A 19,871-nucleotide genomic window follows, 5' to 3' on the forward strand; every position below is an offset into this window, starting at 1 on the left:
CTAATGAAGCAAAAATTATTTTTCTTCTATAACTAAAGAATTTATTTCACTAGATGATATACAATAAATTAGTTTTGAAAATGTGTCTTTTTATGACAGCATGCATTTTGTAATAATATATCATAATACTAGTTATAATGCACAACTGAATGTATATGACTTTCAAAAATTTTAGGCATACTCAAGATGGTAGCTACTCTCAGATCCAAAATCACTAACGAGCCATTTACATGGAAGATCCATACCATCCAACATGATATGTACTATTAAAAATATTAAAAAAACCAAAAAGTGCAAGCTTTGATTGTCTCTGACCTATAAAATTATATATATATATATATATATATATATATTAATGAATGATTTTTATTATGCTGCTATGCAACAATACATGATAAAATATTTAAATTGAGAATCTATCTTATGGATCATGATTAACATATTTAATATATATATATAATCAATAAATTTTGATATTTAAATCATAGCAAAGCATGATAATATACCATTTTAACTATTCATTGTTGTGTTGATATAATTTATAAGTTAAAAACCATTAAAACATGTGATTTATTTCTTGATATATGTCATTATGTAGATCATGACTGACACTGTAGATCTTTGAATTGGATACTAGATTATTGATTTTGAAAATTGAGAGAAGTAGACACCTTTCGTTTAGAGAAGAGTAAAATCTATCTCTCTGTATATGTATATATGTTATATACATATATGTATGTATATACACGTATATATTTTCTAGCTTTACTTAATATTTATTTACTAAATTAAAAATTCAACATTGACAGTTTTTAACTCTTGCTATGACCAATAAATTACCATGTGTTAATATAGATTTTAGAATAGATAGAATCATTCAAACTTGAGGAGAGTTCCCCTTTTTGCTCCTTCACAATTCAGCAATATCAAATTTTGCTTCTTATAAAAATTTAGTATGATTTAAATTTTTTTAAAAAAAATTAATTCAATTTATCATGAGAACTAAAAATTTGGTGATCTAGTTTCGGGATTGTCCTCTGCAATATAGCCATCAACTAAGCTTGGATTAGATAAGAGTAACCAATAGTTAGGTTCATGGTATGCTCTTTCATGTAAGATAAAGCCAAAACCAATCCCCAAAACCTAATAAATGAACACCAAACACAAAAAAATATTGTGCGAAGAAGAATATTGGAGAATAGAAAAGCAATAAAAATATCGCAATTAGGGACCCAACATATTCTGGGTCCATGGCCACTCTCCATAAGTGGACTTTACTGAGAGCTCTACGCAATGGTAGACTCCTCACAAGAGATTCCAAGGGACACCAAGGCTTTTGCAATTGACGGCCCACGTCAAGGATGCTTACCTTCCTGTTAGAGGCAAATAACACAGTATGACACCCCAAGGTTTCTACCTTTTAGGCTACTATAACACCACTTGGTGTTATAATCTAACTAGTCCAACTTTATCCATGAATCCATGCTATTCCAACTCAATACCAAGTCACTTCTAGAATAACACTAGAATAATTAACAAACTAGGAATATACTCCTAGCACAACTATGATTAAAAATGATTTTGACACACTCTCTACCTTATTACAAAGTTTGCACCAAGAAATTTGATTGTGCTAAACAATGTACTCCAGAAAATAGACAAAATCTTGCCCTTCGATCACTAGCCCATGCCCCTTCACTGTCTATGCCCAAGAATTTGACACTCCCTCTCAATATTAATTGCCTCCATCATTTCCATGCGGAGATTGCATCAAATATCCAATAAGGAGTAGCAAATGTCCAATGGCCAAATTCTCCGATCCTTGTATGATGCAATAGTTGCATCAGATAAATGAGCACTTTTATACATGTATGCAAACATGATTCCGCATTTGGCCATTTCCCATACATCTGCAGCTTGAACACAGTATAATTCATGCGCACCTCTGTGACCTCATGCTTGTGTCCTGCATGCTGCAATCGATCATGCTTGTGCTTTGACATATGCGAACCTTCGCTCGAACATACATGCACCCCTAGCATAGTTGCATCCATGTGGCTCAGTCTATCTTATGCTAAAACTTTATGCACTTGTACACAATTAGCTCCTTCTAAATAAGAAATCCAATGTGGGACTGCTATTTTTCAATGCCATCTCTCATGTTTAGAGCCTGAGAGATGGAATCCGGAACAAGAGACAACACATGAATTAATAAGTAGAAGTGTAGAGGTTTCGATAAATAAGAAGAATCGGTGGGCAAGAAGGATTGATGGAATCGGATACCATGTTAAGACCCTATCTCTAAATAAGGAGTCAGTTCCCATATGTTACTTTCATTCAATACTGGGACTATTGTTTTCTCATGCATAGAGTCACCTAACTATTTGATTTCTATAGTAGTTTCAAACTTAATTGGCTTCTTGAACTCCAAAATAATTAGACTACTGCGAATCTCCTGCATAAATTTTGTATGAGCCTCCCCTTTATAAATTCACAACAAATAATTTGCTCTCTTCAGGACTTGATACAATATCCACCTGATTAGACTCATTGTCCTCCAGATTTTCCTGTAAATTTTGATCCTTAAATTGATCAACTTTGTTATGTTTTGAGAACTCAATATTGTCTCTAATTGGTCAAAAACTCTCTTTGCTAAAGAACATGGGAGATGGCATGTTGCACTCGTAAACACCTTACTCTTCCATTTCTTCTGCCAATCCAGCCATAAGCTGGTGCAGGAGAAAACATTACCCACCTTCCATTCATGGCGACATTGTTGCTTCTAAATATCCATCTTATTCCACTAAAACATGAGACCAAGATGGCCCAACAGTATCAACCACTATTCCAACCACGACTCCATAAACTTTTATTAGAAGCTTACAAGATTAATGTCATCTCAACAAAGAACAAACCAATCACATCAGCAAACAATTTACCAACAATATTTAATCAATCAACAAGTCCATAGCTCATCACATCCCAATATCCACAACAGCAAACGGTAGCAAATGCCCCACTCTATATAGACACACTATTTGGAATTCCTTTCCCGGTGACTCCTTTCTCCCCCCCCATATTTGAAATATCCGGATACAACAGCGTGTAAGGAATCTTGGCCGGCCCCCACCTATTCTTCAGCCTCGGATTCTTATTCCTCTCCTCAATCCCGTTTTCCACTCGCCGGAGATTCTGTCCGAACTCCTGGAACATCCGGAGGACCTCCCCGTCATTGGTCCACGTCGTCGACGTCCTCTGGCCCAAGTACACCTCGTCGGCGGTGTGCCCAGAGAGCACCTCTATCAATGCTATTCCTAACGTCGTCGTGAACCGGTCCGGTAGCATCTCAAGATAGTACTTATCAGGGTCACGCAAGAAGTCGGCGTACTCGGGCGTCCCCTCTGCCGGAATGAACTTTCTGCACCGGGTCGGGCGGTTCGGGGGGTAGCCGGCGTAGCCATACTGCCCAAAGTTGATGGCTGCATGGAGGGCGGAGGCAATCCAAATGAGGGTGGTGAGGACTTGGACAAGGTTGGTGAGTGAGTCCAGAGGGAGCCAGCATTCGTCGTCGCTGCGCTTGTCGCCGTGGCCGATCTGGCAAATTTCCTTCCACCATGCTTGGATTTCGATGTCGGTGATGATGGCTTGGTCATCATGGTAGAAGTGCTCGCAGTAGTTGGTCACCCATTCCTGGATGGCAGTCCATACGTCGAGGCCATCGGCGCCATAGGGGTAGTCTTTGAGGAGCAGACGGACGCCGGAGGGTTCGTCGGGGTCTTCCTCGGCCAGTCCTCTGAAAACAACCCAGTGTCATTAGTCAGAGTAGATTTTGAGACCAAGAATGCAATCTTAGGAAGGCTTTTTTAGAAGTTAATTTGTAATTAAGTTTGTAATTAGTATTAGCGCGTCCAAGCGTCTTGACGTATTGTGGAGACCAAAGAGTTATGTAACTCCAGTATTTAATACATGATGGAGATTAATCATTAAAAAGTCATCTTATGTAAACTAAAGAGTCATATCTCACTTTTGTATTGACGATGGATAGCCTCGGAACCACCTTTGTATCTATAAATAGGGGATTAGAATCTTTGGCAAGGCAAGTCATTGAAAGTCTCTTGTACTACTCTAATGAAAATCTCCATGTTTTCCACTAAAGAGTTCTCTGTCTCACATCTTGTTATTTATATTTCTTTTTGCACCCAACAGGCTCACCATGGGATCGATCGGTGCTAGTTACCTAAGCAAAATTCCATTAAATTAGATGTTTCTTTAGAAATCATAGAACATTAAGTTATAATGTAAATCAATAAAATTTCAGTACTCAGCTAAATGTTGAAATGTAGCACAATGCAAAGCATCGAACAAGAAAAGAACATACTGCTATATCTGTAATTGATCATCTTGGTTTTATTTCAATGAAGGTAGCAGCAATAAGAGATTCTTTACTAGAAAGGAGTTGACATTGGTGCAATGCCTTAAAAGATGCAAGAGGTTATGAACTTATGCTATACCTTTTCACAAGATCTTTAGGAAGAGCCTGCTCGGTGAACCGCCAACTCTCGTAAATTGTTGAAGATAACTCCAAGGCATATTTGCCTGGAAACATTGTTTTCTCAAGGATTCCACCAGCATTCAGAAGTATACTCCGAGCAAGAGAATTTATATGCATGGTGTCCTTAAAATGTGGATCAATCAATTTGTAGATAGGATGCATTGTGCTTAGATGCCTTCTTGTAGCTATGATAAAGGGCTCGACCGTTGCATGTGTATATAGCCTATGGAGACATCAAAGGAAAAAATTAGGCAAGATAGATTACTACAATCTTAATTAGTTAATTATATTAAAAGTAAGGATTTAGATCCCGATGGGATATTTCGCAGGACATCGAAATAGGGTACCTTTTCAAATATTAGGACAGGACTATCTTGCTAGTATCTCAGTATCTCGATTAAGATGTCTTAGGACATCTCCCGTCCCAAGTGTCGGGATGGAGGGGCATCTTATTTCATGAAAAAATCGAGACAGCCTGTCTCGCAAGATTTAAAATTTTAGTTAAAAGATGTAATGGTCATATTTAGATATGTTCCTCAGCTTAATTTGATCCTGCTGAGGATGGAGAACTGAACATAAATACTAGCTAATCATCCTAGAGAGCAAACCATTTTTTAGCACACTTAGAATTAAAGGGTAAGTTACCAAGAATTTACTCACCAATGACTTATAAGCTGATGGTGTCCTGAGTCATTGACTGCCACTTGTGCTTTAGCAAGTTGCCACAGTGCTCCGTCAGGACCCTGGCTTGCAGGCAAAAACACCCTGCTTATCTCCTCTCCTCTCTCATCTACTGGTAAACTTAGCTCAATGACCAAAGGCCTGAGAGTTCTATCCCTCTTCACAAATAGGAGAGTCCGGGATGCGTATACGCACACCCCTTGCGCATTGATGCGTCTGAGGTATGGCATTAAATAGTCATGGTGATCAAGAATAAGGATCCTATGATCATCAATTGCCTGTGCACAAATAAACATCACACATTCAAAAATTTTACTATGCACGTCTTAATAAGCAGTCAGGTTACATAATTTTGCCACAAATATTTCCGGTATCAAGGTCCACAATACTGGTACATAACATCCCATACCAGATGTAATCTATTGTATGGTATATTGAACCAACCCTACACCAAACATACTGATAGGATACCAGCATGGTACCGATATAGAATTCAGTACCGGTATAACAAACCTTGCTTAGCATATCTATTTACATGTTTATAAGATTGTATTATATTTTTCAAAGAAAATATCTACTACTACATAGAATTTCTTCACCTTTTTTTGTAAATCTGGGTTGAACATTGTGCAAGTGTCTAGACTAATGTAATCTTTCTTTTGCTGCCGTGCAGCAAAGCAAATTAAAGTACCTATCAGATTGGAAGCTTAACATTCCAAAGATGAGAAGCAAGTTACCTGTTCAATGGTTAGGCCATCGAGCTTGCCTTCTATATGTGAGGCAGTAATGGAGCTCTGTCTCTCTCCTCTACCCACAGGTGGAAACGTCTGTATAAGATAAAGAGATCTTCCTCAGTCTTCCAAAGTTAAAAGATAGATGAAAGGAGTCCCTTTTTGATCATTAATTAGATGGATCTTTCCTCCCTACCTCCAAGCATCGGATAACAGCTGGGTTTAGCCCAGCAAGCATCTCTCTTCCAAATTCTTCATCAGTCCTCCATGCATTGTCATCAGCTACATGGTGGTACAAATAATTTGGTGAGATTATAGCTAGAAGACATGAAATCTATCCTCTGGTGCTAACGTTTATAGGATTTGCTTACCGGCAATCACCTGGGGAACTGGAAATTTAATTGGATGTTCCTTGATCGCTTTATTGACTTCCTTGAAGAGATCATTTGGAAGAAAAACCTTCAACTTCTCCATTACTATACCTTCGATGACACGGTTCCGCTCATCATAATAGAGGTCTCTTTTTATCCGATCCAATGACTCAAAGTTGAGGAGATCTCCTTGGAACAATGACTTCAACTCAGGGATGACAAAGTGCACGACAGCTTGGATCGAATTCGATATGAACTCTGATAGCTTGATGGGGCTGAAGCGCTCATCCGGCGGGACGTAGAAGTCGAGGTTGATGATTTTGTTCCGAGTCTCGGTCGCCCGATCTTAATTACATGGAGTTCATGTGAGTGCTTGTACAAGTTGAAAGGAGAAGGGAGGCATGCTAGTTGAAACATGAACTTGATATAAAACTCTAGTGCAATGTTAGCTTGGACAATTTGAGAAGAGAAAGGAGGCATGCTTGTTGAAACATGAACTTGATAATAAGACTCTTAGTGTGTTTAGACTGGACAAAGTGTTTTCAACTATCTATTATGTCATCTTATCAGGAAGACAAATTCTTGCGTCCGGCTTTTAGTATTTTTCAAAAAATTCTGGGTGGATTCCCTTTTTAATTTCAGAAAACAGAACATATTAGTCCTGAAGGCTTGTTGTAGTCTATACTACCATGGTTGTGAGTCTTTCCCTGCTTTACCCATTCAAATATAAAAATTTAAAAATCTATTTGAAGAATTGCTCTGTTGCTGGAAATACTCTATGTAGGGAAAAATAATAAAAGAAAGAAAAAAAAAAAAGCTGCAAGACCCAAAAATTATGCCAAAATAGAAAATTTCAATAATCCTATGAAATTTAAAATAGCTTATTTGAAAACAAGTAAATCGGCAATTAATTATGGTTTCTTGGAACATCTTAACAAGCCCTTAGTCTTTCCATAATTTCTCTGAAACTGATGGCTATTTGAAAGTCGGAGGATCTAAGTACCCATGAAATGAACAAAGAAATCAAGACAGCCATGTAGTTCTTTTAAAGGAGACAAACATCATGAAGACTCCACCATCTCCTGGGCCATGTACCTGTTCAAATTGTATTTTCAGAAATACTGATGTTAACCCCAATCAGGGATACAGCCAGCATTGTTCTCTTTGGGAAGACCATCGAATAATATTATTAATAAATTAATAAAATACTAAAATTTTATTTAAAATTAATAAATGGATAAATTGAAAGAATTCATACACAATTCAATTGATATGTTTGTCAGACAAAAATCAATTTGACTAGGAGCACCTCTATTTTGCTAAAGATGCATAATTCCACCCACCCCCAAAAAAAAGGACTCTCAAGTAAGGATGGTGGAAATTTAAGATAGAATATATGATCTTTCTCCCATCATCTGTAAGGAAGAGGCTATGGCACCTCCATACTTGTATGGCCAAGTAGAAAATAAGATTAAGACAGAGACAGGCAGGAGTAACATAGGATGACCAAGATCTATGTTTAGAGAAAATAATCAATAAAAAAAGATCCATAACAGTAGGGCCACTGTTTAATATGAATTAATTTCAGTAGAAGTGATTCCATTCGACATGGAATAAATTTATAAAAAGAGGCTTGGATTCCAACTTATATATGAAGCTCTCTATGATTCCTTCAACACCTCCATTTTTTTAATTGTTAGTAGAGAACACCCCTTTATTCCATGTTAGCTTTTCCCCCTCCGGTGAAGATTCCATGTAAGCTTATCAACGGCAGAAAGAAGAAAAGAATGCTAGAGCAGTGGCTCAAGCCAAGACATCCAACCAAAAACTTTACAGAGGTTGCCAGAATTTTCATACCACTGCATAGAGGTCTCCCTGTCCTACCCCTGCGAGGGTATGGGTATGCCTTGGATCCCCCTAACACAGGCCTGACATGATCCTGGCCTTTATCCGGTTCTCCGAGATCATTGTAACGGTCATAATCATATATTCTTTCCCACTCCTTCCTCTCCCCTCTTCCATTTCCTCGCAGACTTATCAGCTCATCTTGTCGGAGGTCTTGCAGCGCCAACGGCGTCTGTCTTGGTAGAAAGCTCTGCAAGCAAACACATCCATATGATAATTTCATTGGTAGATATTACTTACGACCGGAGCCATCAAACTTTGTTAAAACTATATACATCGACTTCATGAATCCTTATCAACTGTTGTTTCAATGCGTAAATGAGCTTAAAACAACCAAACAAGCATCGAAGCAAATAGGGGGTCAGAACTAACAGTATTAAAGAAGAACACTCGATCGGTGTTGGTTTTTTTAAAAGGATATATCCATGAATTGCAATCGAAGTGGATACTGCTGCTCTCGGACAACTCCAGCGTCACAAATCTCAGAAAAAACTCATCACGGTCCCCATTTTTCACCACAATTGCACCTGGTATTCCAAAATCTGGCTCGAGGATGAAGTAGACCCGGTATGTCAAAGTGTCGATGCTGCCATGCTTCGTTTTTTTACCTTTTCTAAGGCTTACTTCTCCAGGACTTAGCTTGCCTCTGCCTGTGTCTGCAGCATAACAAAGAAACAAGCATCAGTTTCCCATTATGGAATGAGTTAAGCTACAAGTCTCTGAAGCTCCGTACTGATATCAACATGAGAGCTGCTATAGAGCCGGAATGTAGTCTTTTTCCCAGGTTTTTGCCATCTGGACTTTCGGGAGATGACAACCGTTGCCTTGGTGGCATGTTCATCTTGCTGGGTGCAAGGAGGGCTTATGTAGCCAAACTTCTGGCGTAGTTTGGCAAGACCTTGCATCATCTCAGGCCTTTTAGTTTGATGTCTGAAACTTTAGTCTGCTATAGATTTGGGAGGTCGTTGTGTGCTTTTATGGAGTGTACAAAGGGTTTGGAGATTGTTTGTTCCTCGAGCAAGATAGGTATATTGGATCAAGAAGAAGAAAGAAAAGGGGAGAATCCTGTTGGCTTTCACTTTACCCTGGCACTGAAGCATTGTGCTGGCTTTTGCTTTACACATGCATCTGATTCTAACGCTCCAGAATAATTAAAGGCCCCAAATGCCATTCCTAATGCTTTCGTACCAGGTGTTTTCTTGCTCTTCTGAGAGATCGGGCGTTCTAGCTGTCCATTTCTTTTGGTCGTTGTTACTCTCCTTGTCTCCTTAATTTCCTTCTATGTCGGCTGGCGTATGCTTTTTTTTTTTTTCTAATAAATTTAGTGCGCTCGGCTGCCATCTCGATCAAGGAAAAAATACACCGCTTCATCGATCACACGGTACAATTAATAAGGTGGTTGACATTTAATATAATTCAAATTATTTTTAATTTTTTGATCAAAATATTTTTTTTATTTTATTTTATCTAATCAAAATATTATGAAACTAATAAAATATCATAATAATGATATGATAAGTTATATTTTATATACAATTATTAAATTATAAAAATTTATAAAATATTATAATATTATTATTATATTTTATTATATTTTATATATAATTATCGAGATATCATAAAAACTAACAGGGCGTCTTAATAATTTTATAATATCCTATCATATTTTATATATAATTATTGAAATACATAAAATATCGTAATAACATTATGACATCATGTTGCAATCCTACGACATCTTGTTACATACTATAGATAATTATCATGATATCATAAAAATTAATAAAATATAATAATAATATTATAACATCCTGTTGTAATCTTATGACATCCTGTTGTAATCTTTTGACATCCAATTGTATTCTATAAATAATTATTAAAAATTTATAAAAATTTATAAGATGTCTTAATGATATTATGATATCCTGTTGCAATCTTATACATTCTGTTGCATCCTATAAATAATTATCAAAATACTATAAAAATTAATAAGATATGATAATAATATTATAATATTACCATCCTACGACATTCAATTATATCTTATAAATAATTATCAGAATATCATAAAAACTAATAATATATCATAATAATAATATTACGACATTCTATTACAATTTTATGACATTCTGTTACATCTTATAAATAATATTTAAAATATCATAAAAATTAATAAGATATTATAATAATATCATGACATCTGATTTATATCTTATGAGATTTTGTTATATTTTATTAAAAAACAACAAGACGTCATAATATTATAAAATAATATTTTAATCAGAATAAATTTAAAAAATAATCAAATTATATTAAATATTTATTTTTTTATTAATTGTAATGCATGGCGCAATTTGATAAAGCAGTATTATTTTTCTCTGTCAGGTGCACGGACAAACAATTCTAGATGCAACAATACCCGCTTCTTATTGTTTGGGCCAAGGTCCATGTTCGTCCCTTGCTGCTTCCAACCATTAAAGTTTAATATTGTATAACCTTATAAATTAAATAAATAATATTATTTTGATTGCTTAAATAAATATTTGTAAAGTATAAATTAATTATTCTAATAGTTTAAAATTACTAAAGTATTAAATAAATTTATTATATTATACTATAATAATTATTGTTATATGCTTAATGATTTTTTGTATAATCTATGTTATATTATAATAATCATAATTCTATTTTAAGGATTATTATATTATCATTGTCAATTATAATAATAACAAATATTATAAATATATATTTTGAGTGGCTCCATGCTTTTGCAAGCAATTAAGGACGGTGCAAAATGAATTTTGAAGGTGATGGCACGGAACCGATACTTGGACATTTTGGTAGTGAAAGGCTGCCAGATAATACCCGGACGACCAAGGGGTGCTGTTTCAGTAACAAGGTGATTACATATTTTCAAGGTGGTGTAAAAAATTCGACACCGTCTTATCCAATTTGTTCATGTAAGCATCGCTTTTCAATATATATAATTTTATTTTTTTATTAAAAATTTTAAATAATAAAAATATTTTTTTAAAAAAAATAATTATGATATTTTAAAACATATTATGATATCCTGCATTAAATTATAATTTTCTATATGTAAGATATATGTCATAATATAACTCAGAAAATTATGACATCCTGTAGTATATTATGACATCCTGCGTCAAATTATAACTTCTGCACCCAGAATATTATAATATGGGATGGACATTTTTATCCAACCACTTTCCAACACGCATTTAATGTTTACAGTTCTACTTTTTCATTTAAAAATTTTAAATAATGAAAATACTCATATTTTTTAGAAAAAGATTATGACATCCTGTGGCACATATTATGACATTTTGAATCAAATTATAATTTACTGCATGCAGGATGTCATAATGTAGATATAAGATATCATTTTTTTTTCAAAGAGCAGAGGTATTTTCGTCATTCAAAATTTTAAATGAAAAAGTAAAACTATAAGCATTAAATATGCATTGAAAAATAATGGCTATATAGAGCAATCAGATAAGATGGTGTACTCTATATCAGATTTTTTATACTGCTTATGGTGCACAAAAAATTTCTCAAAAGTACTAAGGTTCAAAATTTGAGTACGATGTCAGATTCCACGATTGTTGAGGGTTTCAAATAGCAAAATTCAGCTATAAGGTGAATAGAAATAGGAATTTTGAATTTGAAGACTCCATGACAAGAATCTAATGTCAAAGAGGCTCTAACGGCGATAAACTACCGTTGAGAGACTCTAATGGTAAGAATAGCCCGTGGAAAGCTCCAAGTGCTACGAACACAAATATGGCATGTATTTGCATGATTTTTATGGTTTTATGGCTCAAAAGCTCAAAAACTTAATGTTTTGGGATGTCACATGGGTGGATATCTTCAAAGTATACATTGGGCATCAAAATGGGGGTGTCTAAACATCTCCCCTCATTATGGGCCTCCTCGTTTCTCATCCTTTGCTTGCATGTGAGTCACAATATTGATAGAGAAATCATAACTTACAAACATGCACCATATGATCATATATGGGATCAATCATAACCACTCGTTTATATAACAATACACTAAGATGAGCACTTGATGAGGGATCCATAGAAACTAATCATTATGATTGGCAATATGAACGGCCGTATAATCACTCGTTCATATAACAATACACTAAGATGAGCACTTGACGAGGGATCCATAGAAACTAATCATTATGATTGGCAATGTGAACGGCATGCATGCTGTATAGGATACAATTTTTTATATTGCTCTCAGTAATTTTCTCTATACCATTTACATGCCACATGGCACAGGATGATCGGTTCAATTCAAGAATCATGCCATCAGATTCTGTGATATACCAGTCCAATCCTATCCTAAAAGAAAGAAGCTGCTAATTTTTCTATAATTTCATGATACAATACGGTTTTCTTAGTGGATCCTCGGACTTTTGATTCCAAGGGAGCAAAAACACGAAAGCTTTTTCTTCCCCTCAGATTCCGATCCCAGTGCTCATTTTCCAACTGGAATTCAAAGGAAGTTCTAAAATTCGACTTCTCAAGGTAGAAACCAGATTTCTAGACCTCGGACCGAGGGATTTCCGATGAGGTTTTATGGTGGAATCGTCGAGCATTGGAGCATAAATGAAGAGGAATAGAGAGAGCCAGAGGTGAACACCCAATTCCTTCTGACATCAATCCCAGGGTGCCGCACTGAAGGAGTCATCAGGTAGTCTGTACAAAATAAAAATTAAATCATCCTCTGGTTCCTTTCTTCATTCTTTTTTTTTTTTTTTTTTGCATGATAGTGAGAAGATTCTCTGTCTCAACAGCTTATCAGAATATGACCTAGTGTTATGATAAAATTGGCATAACGATCTAAAGATTCCAACTAAACCACCTACAGCTCCATGTTTATATAAAAAAATACCAAGAGGATCCTCTTTTAATTGAAAAAAATATATATATATATATACCATCACTCTCTTCCCATCCTCACTCTTTTCTCAACTGTTCTCAAAGCTCTAACTAACTTTAGTATCGAAGGATCCTCCATCAGAAACCTTTTGACGAGTATGAACTTTTCTAACAAGTTTTCTTCGATATCTCATTCCAGTCATATCATCAATAACCGGAGACTTGCGGCAACATTATTCGTCTAGTCCGAAGAGTTTGATCTAATATAGACCTAACTATTGCACATTTTTTAACGTCTTATTTTGGGTGTTGTTTGACGATGAATTGATTATAGAATTAGGTTTGAATTTGACATAAAATTTAAGTTTGCTTGTATGTATAATTATACAACCTAAACTTGACCCATCCCACAATATGAGATTTATCAATTACCATGTACCATGTATAAGGGTGTGCAAATAGCTCGGTTAATCAAAAAAATCGAATCAAACCGTTAATTATTTCAGTGTTTGGTTCAATTTTTTTATGAAAATGTCAGTTTTGGTTTAAAATTAAATCGAAATTTTTTAATCGATTCGATCTTTGATGTTTAATTTGATAATTTTGATTAATCGAAAATCAAAATTATCTGATTTTTTTGATTTAATATTTATATTTAGATTAAATATTATTTGAACCAGATGGTCTAATTAGACCATGCCAAATCCCATAATAGATAACAAGCTAAGTTATCCCTTGTATTTGACCAATTCTTAATTACACACCATCCACCGTACATCTGCTCTCTGAGAGGAGCTTCCTGCTTTGAGTTTAAAGTAGTTCATTTTCAAATGTTAATATTCTGAAAATATATTTGTATAGATTTTGTACTTTTTTTTTCTTTATTTCTTTGAGGCCTCGTTTAGGTGAATCAGATTGATGTTATTTCTTTGGATGATATTCATATTTAGGAGAACGTGTGACAAAATCTCAGAGTGAATTTTTTAAAAAAAATATATATCTTTCATGGTTTATTTTGTCTATTTTTGACTCAAACTCACTTATCACGTTCTTTTTAAATCATGGTCCATCTAGACTAAGCCCAAGTATAATTCTGTGGCCCAAATAATGAAACTATTAAAGAATTTAATAAGTTTAAATTAAAACCAAAAGTTCAATATAGAGAAGTCCAAAATTGAATTACTGGACCGAATCAATCCAAAATTATTTCAGTTTGATTTGTTTGATTTTAAGCTATTTCAATTCGATTTTTGGTTCTACAAAATTCAATTTCCTTATTACTCCTACTTTTTAGATCACAAATTTGAAATTATGTTCATTACTTGATGGCCTACTATTCTACTTGTTTTTGAGCTTCTGTGAGAATTATGAGATCATACCATGCTGCATTTTTGAGATCTGCAGCTTTGCAATGGTTGGAGAGTGATCCAAATGTGACCGTCAGATGCAAAAATTGCATAGATGGTTACCTTGGTTCGATCGAGGAAGATGGCTCGAATACTTTTGCTGATTGGGTCTAAAAGAATTCAATTAAAGTTGTAAGTAATTCTGATTTATTACGATGAAACTAATTCATTTGAAGTTCTTAATGAGTTCCTTAGTTGAGGAAATTTGGTAGGTCCTCTGTTTAGACATTTCCACATATTTTCTTTTACTTTACGGTGTCAGAGTAAATGAAGTAGTGATGGTGTTTCTGATTAACCCGTTGCAGGTTTTGGTGGTAGGAATATGCACAGATATTTGTGTGTTAGACTTTGTCTGTTCCATAATGAGTGCTAGAAATATTGGCTGGGTGCCACCGGTGGAAGATGTTGCGGTGTATTCATGCGGATGTGCTACATATGACCTCCCTATTCATGTCACTAGAAATATCAAAGGAGCTTTAGCCCATCCACAGGTTTGAAAGTCTGACCTCTGTTTTCACTTTTAGATTGCATAAAACAGGCGCCATGCATTCAAAAATACTATAAATTTCTGAAGTAGATAAGCTTTTTTTGCCATATTGAATGCTTAGTACAATTTTTATTTTCAGTGATTATAAGAAATAATACCATAGAAGCTACTTATAACGATTTCAACTAACGAAAGAAATGGTGGATTTTTATTTTTTCTCCCATAGTTATTTCTCAGAATGGGTCATGAAAGGAATGCTTCTTTCATACTGTGAAAATTGGATTATTTTTTCATTTCTTTTGAAATGATACCAATAATTCCATTAGAAACAAAGAACCATCGGTCCATACTCATGCAACCTTGCTTTTTTTCCCCTTCCTTTTCTATGTAAAGTAGACCTAAGCTTATATCATGTCCAGTATGTATATATGTGCATTCATGTGCATAGGGGTTTATGACCCTGTGTTTGTGTGTCCATGCCAATTCATGCATGTTGATTCTAAATGCTTGGTGGCCAATTCTATGAATATGGAGATAAACAATATGTGTTTTATTGTCTTGGATTTGCTATAAGCATACCCTTCCTAATATTGCACCACCTGGCTCGACCATTTCCTTTTCCAGGAGATGTGCTTTTGGTGAAAGTAAATTAAGATTGGAGACAGCACAATTGACTTTATTTTCCTAAAAGAACACTTTTTTTGACATATTGAAGGAAGAAAAGTTTTAGTTCCACAGATTCTCATTTATCTGCTAATCTCAATATTTTTTTTTTTTACCCCACTTACATGTTTAGAATTTTCCAACTTATATTATTTGCCCTTGTCATATCCTGAGAAATTTTAGACAGTAATCAATTTGGAACAAAAACAAGAGGTTCTTGACACCGAGCATTTACACATTACAATGCCATCATGGCATGTATGAAGCATATGTGCTAATATGCTGTTACATTGTTAACCACTATGATTGCTGGGCACCTCAAGTGCAATTCCTTACCTCGGCACATGTTGTGGACTACAACATTGAACCCTCTGACAGATCCTTAAATTCTCCTTCTCTAGCACTTGTTGCGAAAATTGACTGCTTTGTGGCCATGATCAATTTCAGAATTTCTACAGAAGTTCCATATTCAGTAACAAAAGCTAACTATCTATACTTATGTATGTGATATGGATGTCCTCATAAACAACTCGAGTAAGCTGACTATTTCTTCCTCCATTCTGTGTACCATGGGTACTTCATCGACAAACTATAATATATGCTCATCCTCAGTAAAACACAAGTATTTTGGACTCCTATAAATTAGAATCTGACAAATTATTAGCACAAATAAAGACTCTTTAGATCATTTATGATATCAGTGGAATGAGTAAAAATTTGTGTTATAGACTCATCAGGTTTTATTGTAAACAGTTCATAATTGTGCACAAGCATGTTAATTTTTGACTCTTTTACTTGGTTTGTGCCCTCATGTGTAACTTCTGACATATTCCAATTTTTTTTAGCTGAATTATATGTGAAAATATGGTTAAATTTATTTGCATTTAAAGTACAGTACAAGACATTCATGGCTTAAGCATTGAGCTGAGTCATTTTCTTGTCAAGCTCATCCCATTCACCTTCCGACTAGGGAGGGACACACCATCAATCAACTTAGTGGGTGTGTGAGATCCATTCGCTATGATACTCCACATATCATAGTCAAGTGCTTGGATAAATATTTTCATTCGAGCTTTCCAATAGGTGTAGTTGGACCTATTAAAAAATGAAGGTCGGTTGGTGGATTGCCCCTCGGCTAGAGATGTGCCAAATTAGGTTGCCATAGATCTTTGGCTCTTGATGGTTAAATCAAGCAAGGACTAGAGCACTGAGCTCTAATACCATTTATTGTCCAGATATGGAGCCCAAGAGGAGAGGTGAATTGGGTCTTTTAAAATTTTTAGTGATTAGTGCTCACAAGGAATGTGCTCAACTTGATGAGTGAGGTGAGTTAATTAACACTGACAAAAGATCAAATATAATTAACAAATGAATAAGTATAGAGCACAACAAGGAAGAGAAAATATGCAAGCATAGCAAACACAAAGGATTTATAGTGGTTCGGTGCTAACCTTGCACCTACATCCACTCTCCAAGTTCTAACTTGAGAATTCAATCCACTAAAAGAATTTTCAAGTACAACACATCGGATTACATCGATCCTTACTATCCAAGCAAGAACGCTTGTTTTTCGGATACAAACCAACCCACAAACCCTCCGATTACAGGTTCGGATTAACCTATCTGAGTTTTGGTACCTTTCAAAACTCAAAACTCAAAATACAACAGTAAATGAATAGAGTACAAAATTTTCAGTACAAAAGAGCTCCTTAAATGAGCGTAATAAAATAATAAAAGCACAATACTCAAAGAGTAGAAGCCTTTGTTAGATACCTCCAGATGATTTGAACACTTGAATGTAGCTAGAAAGTAGTTGGTGAGCTGATTGAATACTTTTTTCTCTATTTCTAGGGTTTTCTTTCTCTTTCTCGGATTTGACCTTGAATTTCTCAGTTTTCTTTAATTTTCCACCTCTAGAAAGCATTTATAGTCTTCATTAAGTTTTGAGAGTGTCTTAGAATTGGTTAAGAGCCATTGGAGTGTGTTTAATACGCATTAAATGCATAAAAAATAGACTGAAAATTAGTCATTTCGTGCATTTGCACCGCAGGGGTCGACCCATAAGTCGATCCATTGTCAAGGGATCGACCCATGGGTCGTCCCTTTTGGCCAAACAGAAAATTTCACTTTGTTTTGGTCTCAGGCTCTCAGAGGTCGACTCATGGATCGCCCCCTAAAAAATGGGTCACCCCACTACGTGCCAAAGGCTAAGATAGGTGCGTGCTGGCTCCTCTTTGCAAGGAATCGACCCAAGGGTCACCCCACTCTTTTCCAACCCAATTTTTCATACATTTAAAGTACCGAAACTTATCAAAATACTACCAAACACTTTTAAATGGATTTGAATACACTTAACACTCTCAAAAGGCTTCAAAATCGTCTCCAACTTGCAAAATTTTCAACTTTGACGCCCTTAAAAAAGCTTTTCAAACTCTATATTTTTGGACTACCTAAAATCACACCAAAGTATTTTTCAAGGACAAGAAACTCATTAGTAGTCCTCTTAAATAGTTTGTGACTACCAAAATCAATTCTTAAGACAACACCATATTAAAAAATGGTTATATGGATAAGTGAGGTTCATTAGACTCCATGACCTCCTCTTTCCTCTTTAAGGCATGCGACTCGATAAGCACATTTTTTTGCCTTTAGGACATCTAGATTCTGCAAGTTATAGTAATTTACTTAGATCAAGACTAGACTCAAATGCACATAATCAGTTTGAATTTTACAATGGTTTTAATTTAGTTTAATGATGTGGAGGAAACTGAATTTATTTTTCAACTTGTCCCCGCAGGAGCTGCTCCATTATATAGGACTTTACATGGCGAAGGGAAGGGGAGCTAAGGTAGTGCGCAGAGTATTCTTAGGTTCATCAGAGGATGCATGATATGACTGCACCAATTATGTTCTGTAACTTGTTTTGAAGGATGGGACTTTAAAATTCATGAAATATCAAGGCCACCATGCTCATTAGATTCTTGTAGGATATGCATCTGATATTCAGCATAATTTGGGCCTGCTATGTACACTGGGATTATTATGCTGGTAGTTTTCCTTTTATATAGTCATAGTCCATGTTTAGAAGTATTATGTTGCAATACCTGAGTTGTTTTTTCCAATTTCATCTTGATGACTGAAATCCATAAATGCTGCACATGACTGCAGGGAAGCAGCAAAAGGCCATTGTTAAATGAATAAGTTAATGTAAATATAGTTTTTGTATGCTATCATTATTAATTGAATTTTTTCATTTGTGTGCTTTAGCTGCATGCATTTCAAAACGCTAGCATTTCAGTGATCTACTTCAATTTCTAAGGCCACGTTCAGTTTCCCATGGTGCACGTATATTCTGGGGTTGTTTTGGGCTCCAAGTTTCCTCAAAGCAGTCACTTCGCTTCAACTTATGTTTGAACTATGCTAGAATGTTAGAACAATGACCTAAGCTTATGTGGTGTTTCTTAAAAAATGGAAAAGAGAAAAAAGAAAATAAAACTTAGAGGCAGATATATAACATGTGAGCATTTGCTTTATGAAAGTAGGTTGTTGTTCTTTTACCATAAGGTTTTTAATCCGTTGTGAATTATAGGGCACATTGCATTTAGATGACTAAATTAAACCATTTGATTGGCCATCATACCATCAAATAAATGATAGAATTAAGTGTTCTGCTCTGCAATTTTTGTTAAAAACAATAATGTGATAAGATTGCAGACAAAAGATCTGCTGTTGTAACTTATAGTCTTGGCCAATATGAGCTGATATATTTTAAGAGATTGATCAGCCAACACAATGTCAATATGTGGGACAAGAATTTCATCCTTCTTTACTATCTTATTATTGATTTTATACTTACTGCATGTCAAAATCGATTTTCCTAAAGAAAAATAACTGCAATTAATATATCAAACTTATTTTCGCAATACTAATGGATCTTTCAACATTATTGTCAGATAATATTGGTAGACATCTTCGAAAATTTTGAATATTTTATAATATGTTTTCTACATTTCCCTCTTGAACAAGTAACAGTTACGCATCCATTTTTCCCATGACCTTGACCTTACTCTCTAGGTTGCTTTGTATTTTGTTTTCCCATCAGGGGTACAAGCAGCATAAGATCACCACATGCCTCAACGCAAAAAAGGTTGTGGGCCTC

The 19,871-nt window shown here is 35.1% G+C and overlaps 1 protein-coding gene and 1 long non-coding RNA gene across 2 annotated transcripts; one reads left to right on the forward strand and one right to left on the reverse strand.

The window, feature by feature from the left end:
- Positions 1-2,835: 2,835 nt before the first annotated feature.
- Positions 2,836-9,461, reverse strand: LOC105038631 (probable linoleate 9S-lipoxygenase 5). Its single transcript, XM_010914496.4, has 9 exons — positions 8,974-9,461; positions 8,613-8,896; positions 8,193-8,430; positions 6,336-6,680; positions 6,161-6,246; positions 5,971-6,060; positions 5,213-5,511; positions 4,512-4,775; positions 2,836-3,793 (listed from the first exon to the last, which is right to left on the reverse strand). The coding sequence occupies exons 1-9, from the start codon at positions 9,146-9,148 to the stop codon at positions 3,022-3,024; spliced, it is 2,553 nt and encodes an 850-aa protein (XP_010912798.1). The 5' UTR covers positions 9,149-9,461; the 3' UTR covers positions 2,836-3,021.
- A 5,047-nt stretch (positions 9,462-14,508) lies between these two features.
- LOC105038711 (uncharacterized) lies at positions 14,509-18,937 on the forward strand. Its single transcript, XR_012137925.1, has 3 exons — positions 14,509-14,694; positions 14,868-15,053; positions 18,510-18,937. It is a non-coding gene; the product is annotated as an uncharacterized lncRNA (long non-coding RNA).
- The last annotated feature ends 934 nt before the right edge of the window (positions 18,938-19,871 follow it).

The sequence above is a fragment of the Elaeis guineensis genome, chromosome 1 (assembly GCF_000442705.2).
Source record: "Elaeis guineensis isolate ETL-2024a chromosome 1, EG11, whole genome shotgun sequence".
Classification (NCBI taxonomy): Eukaryota; Viridiplantae; Streptophyta; class Magnoliopsida; order Arecales; family Arecaceae; genus Elaeis; species Elaeis guineensis.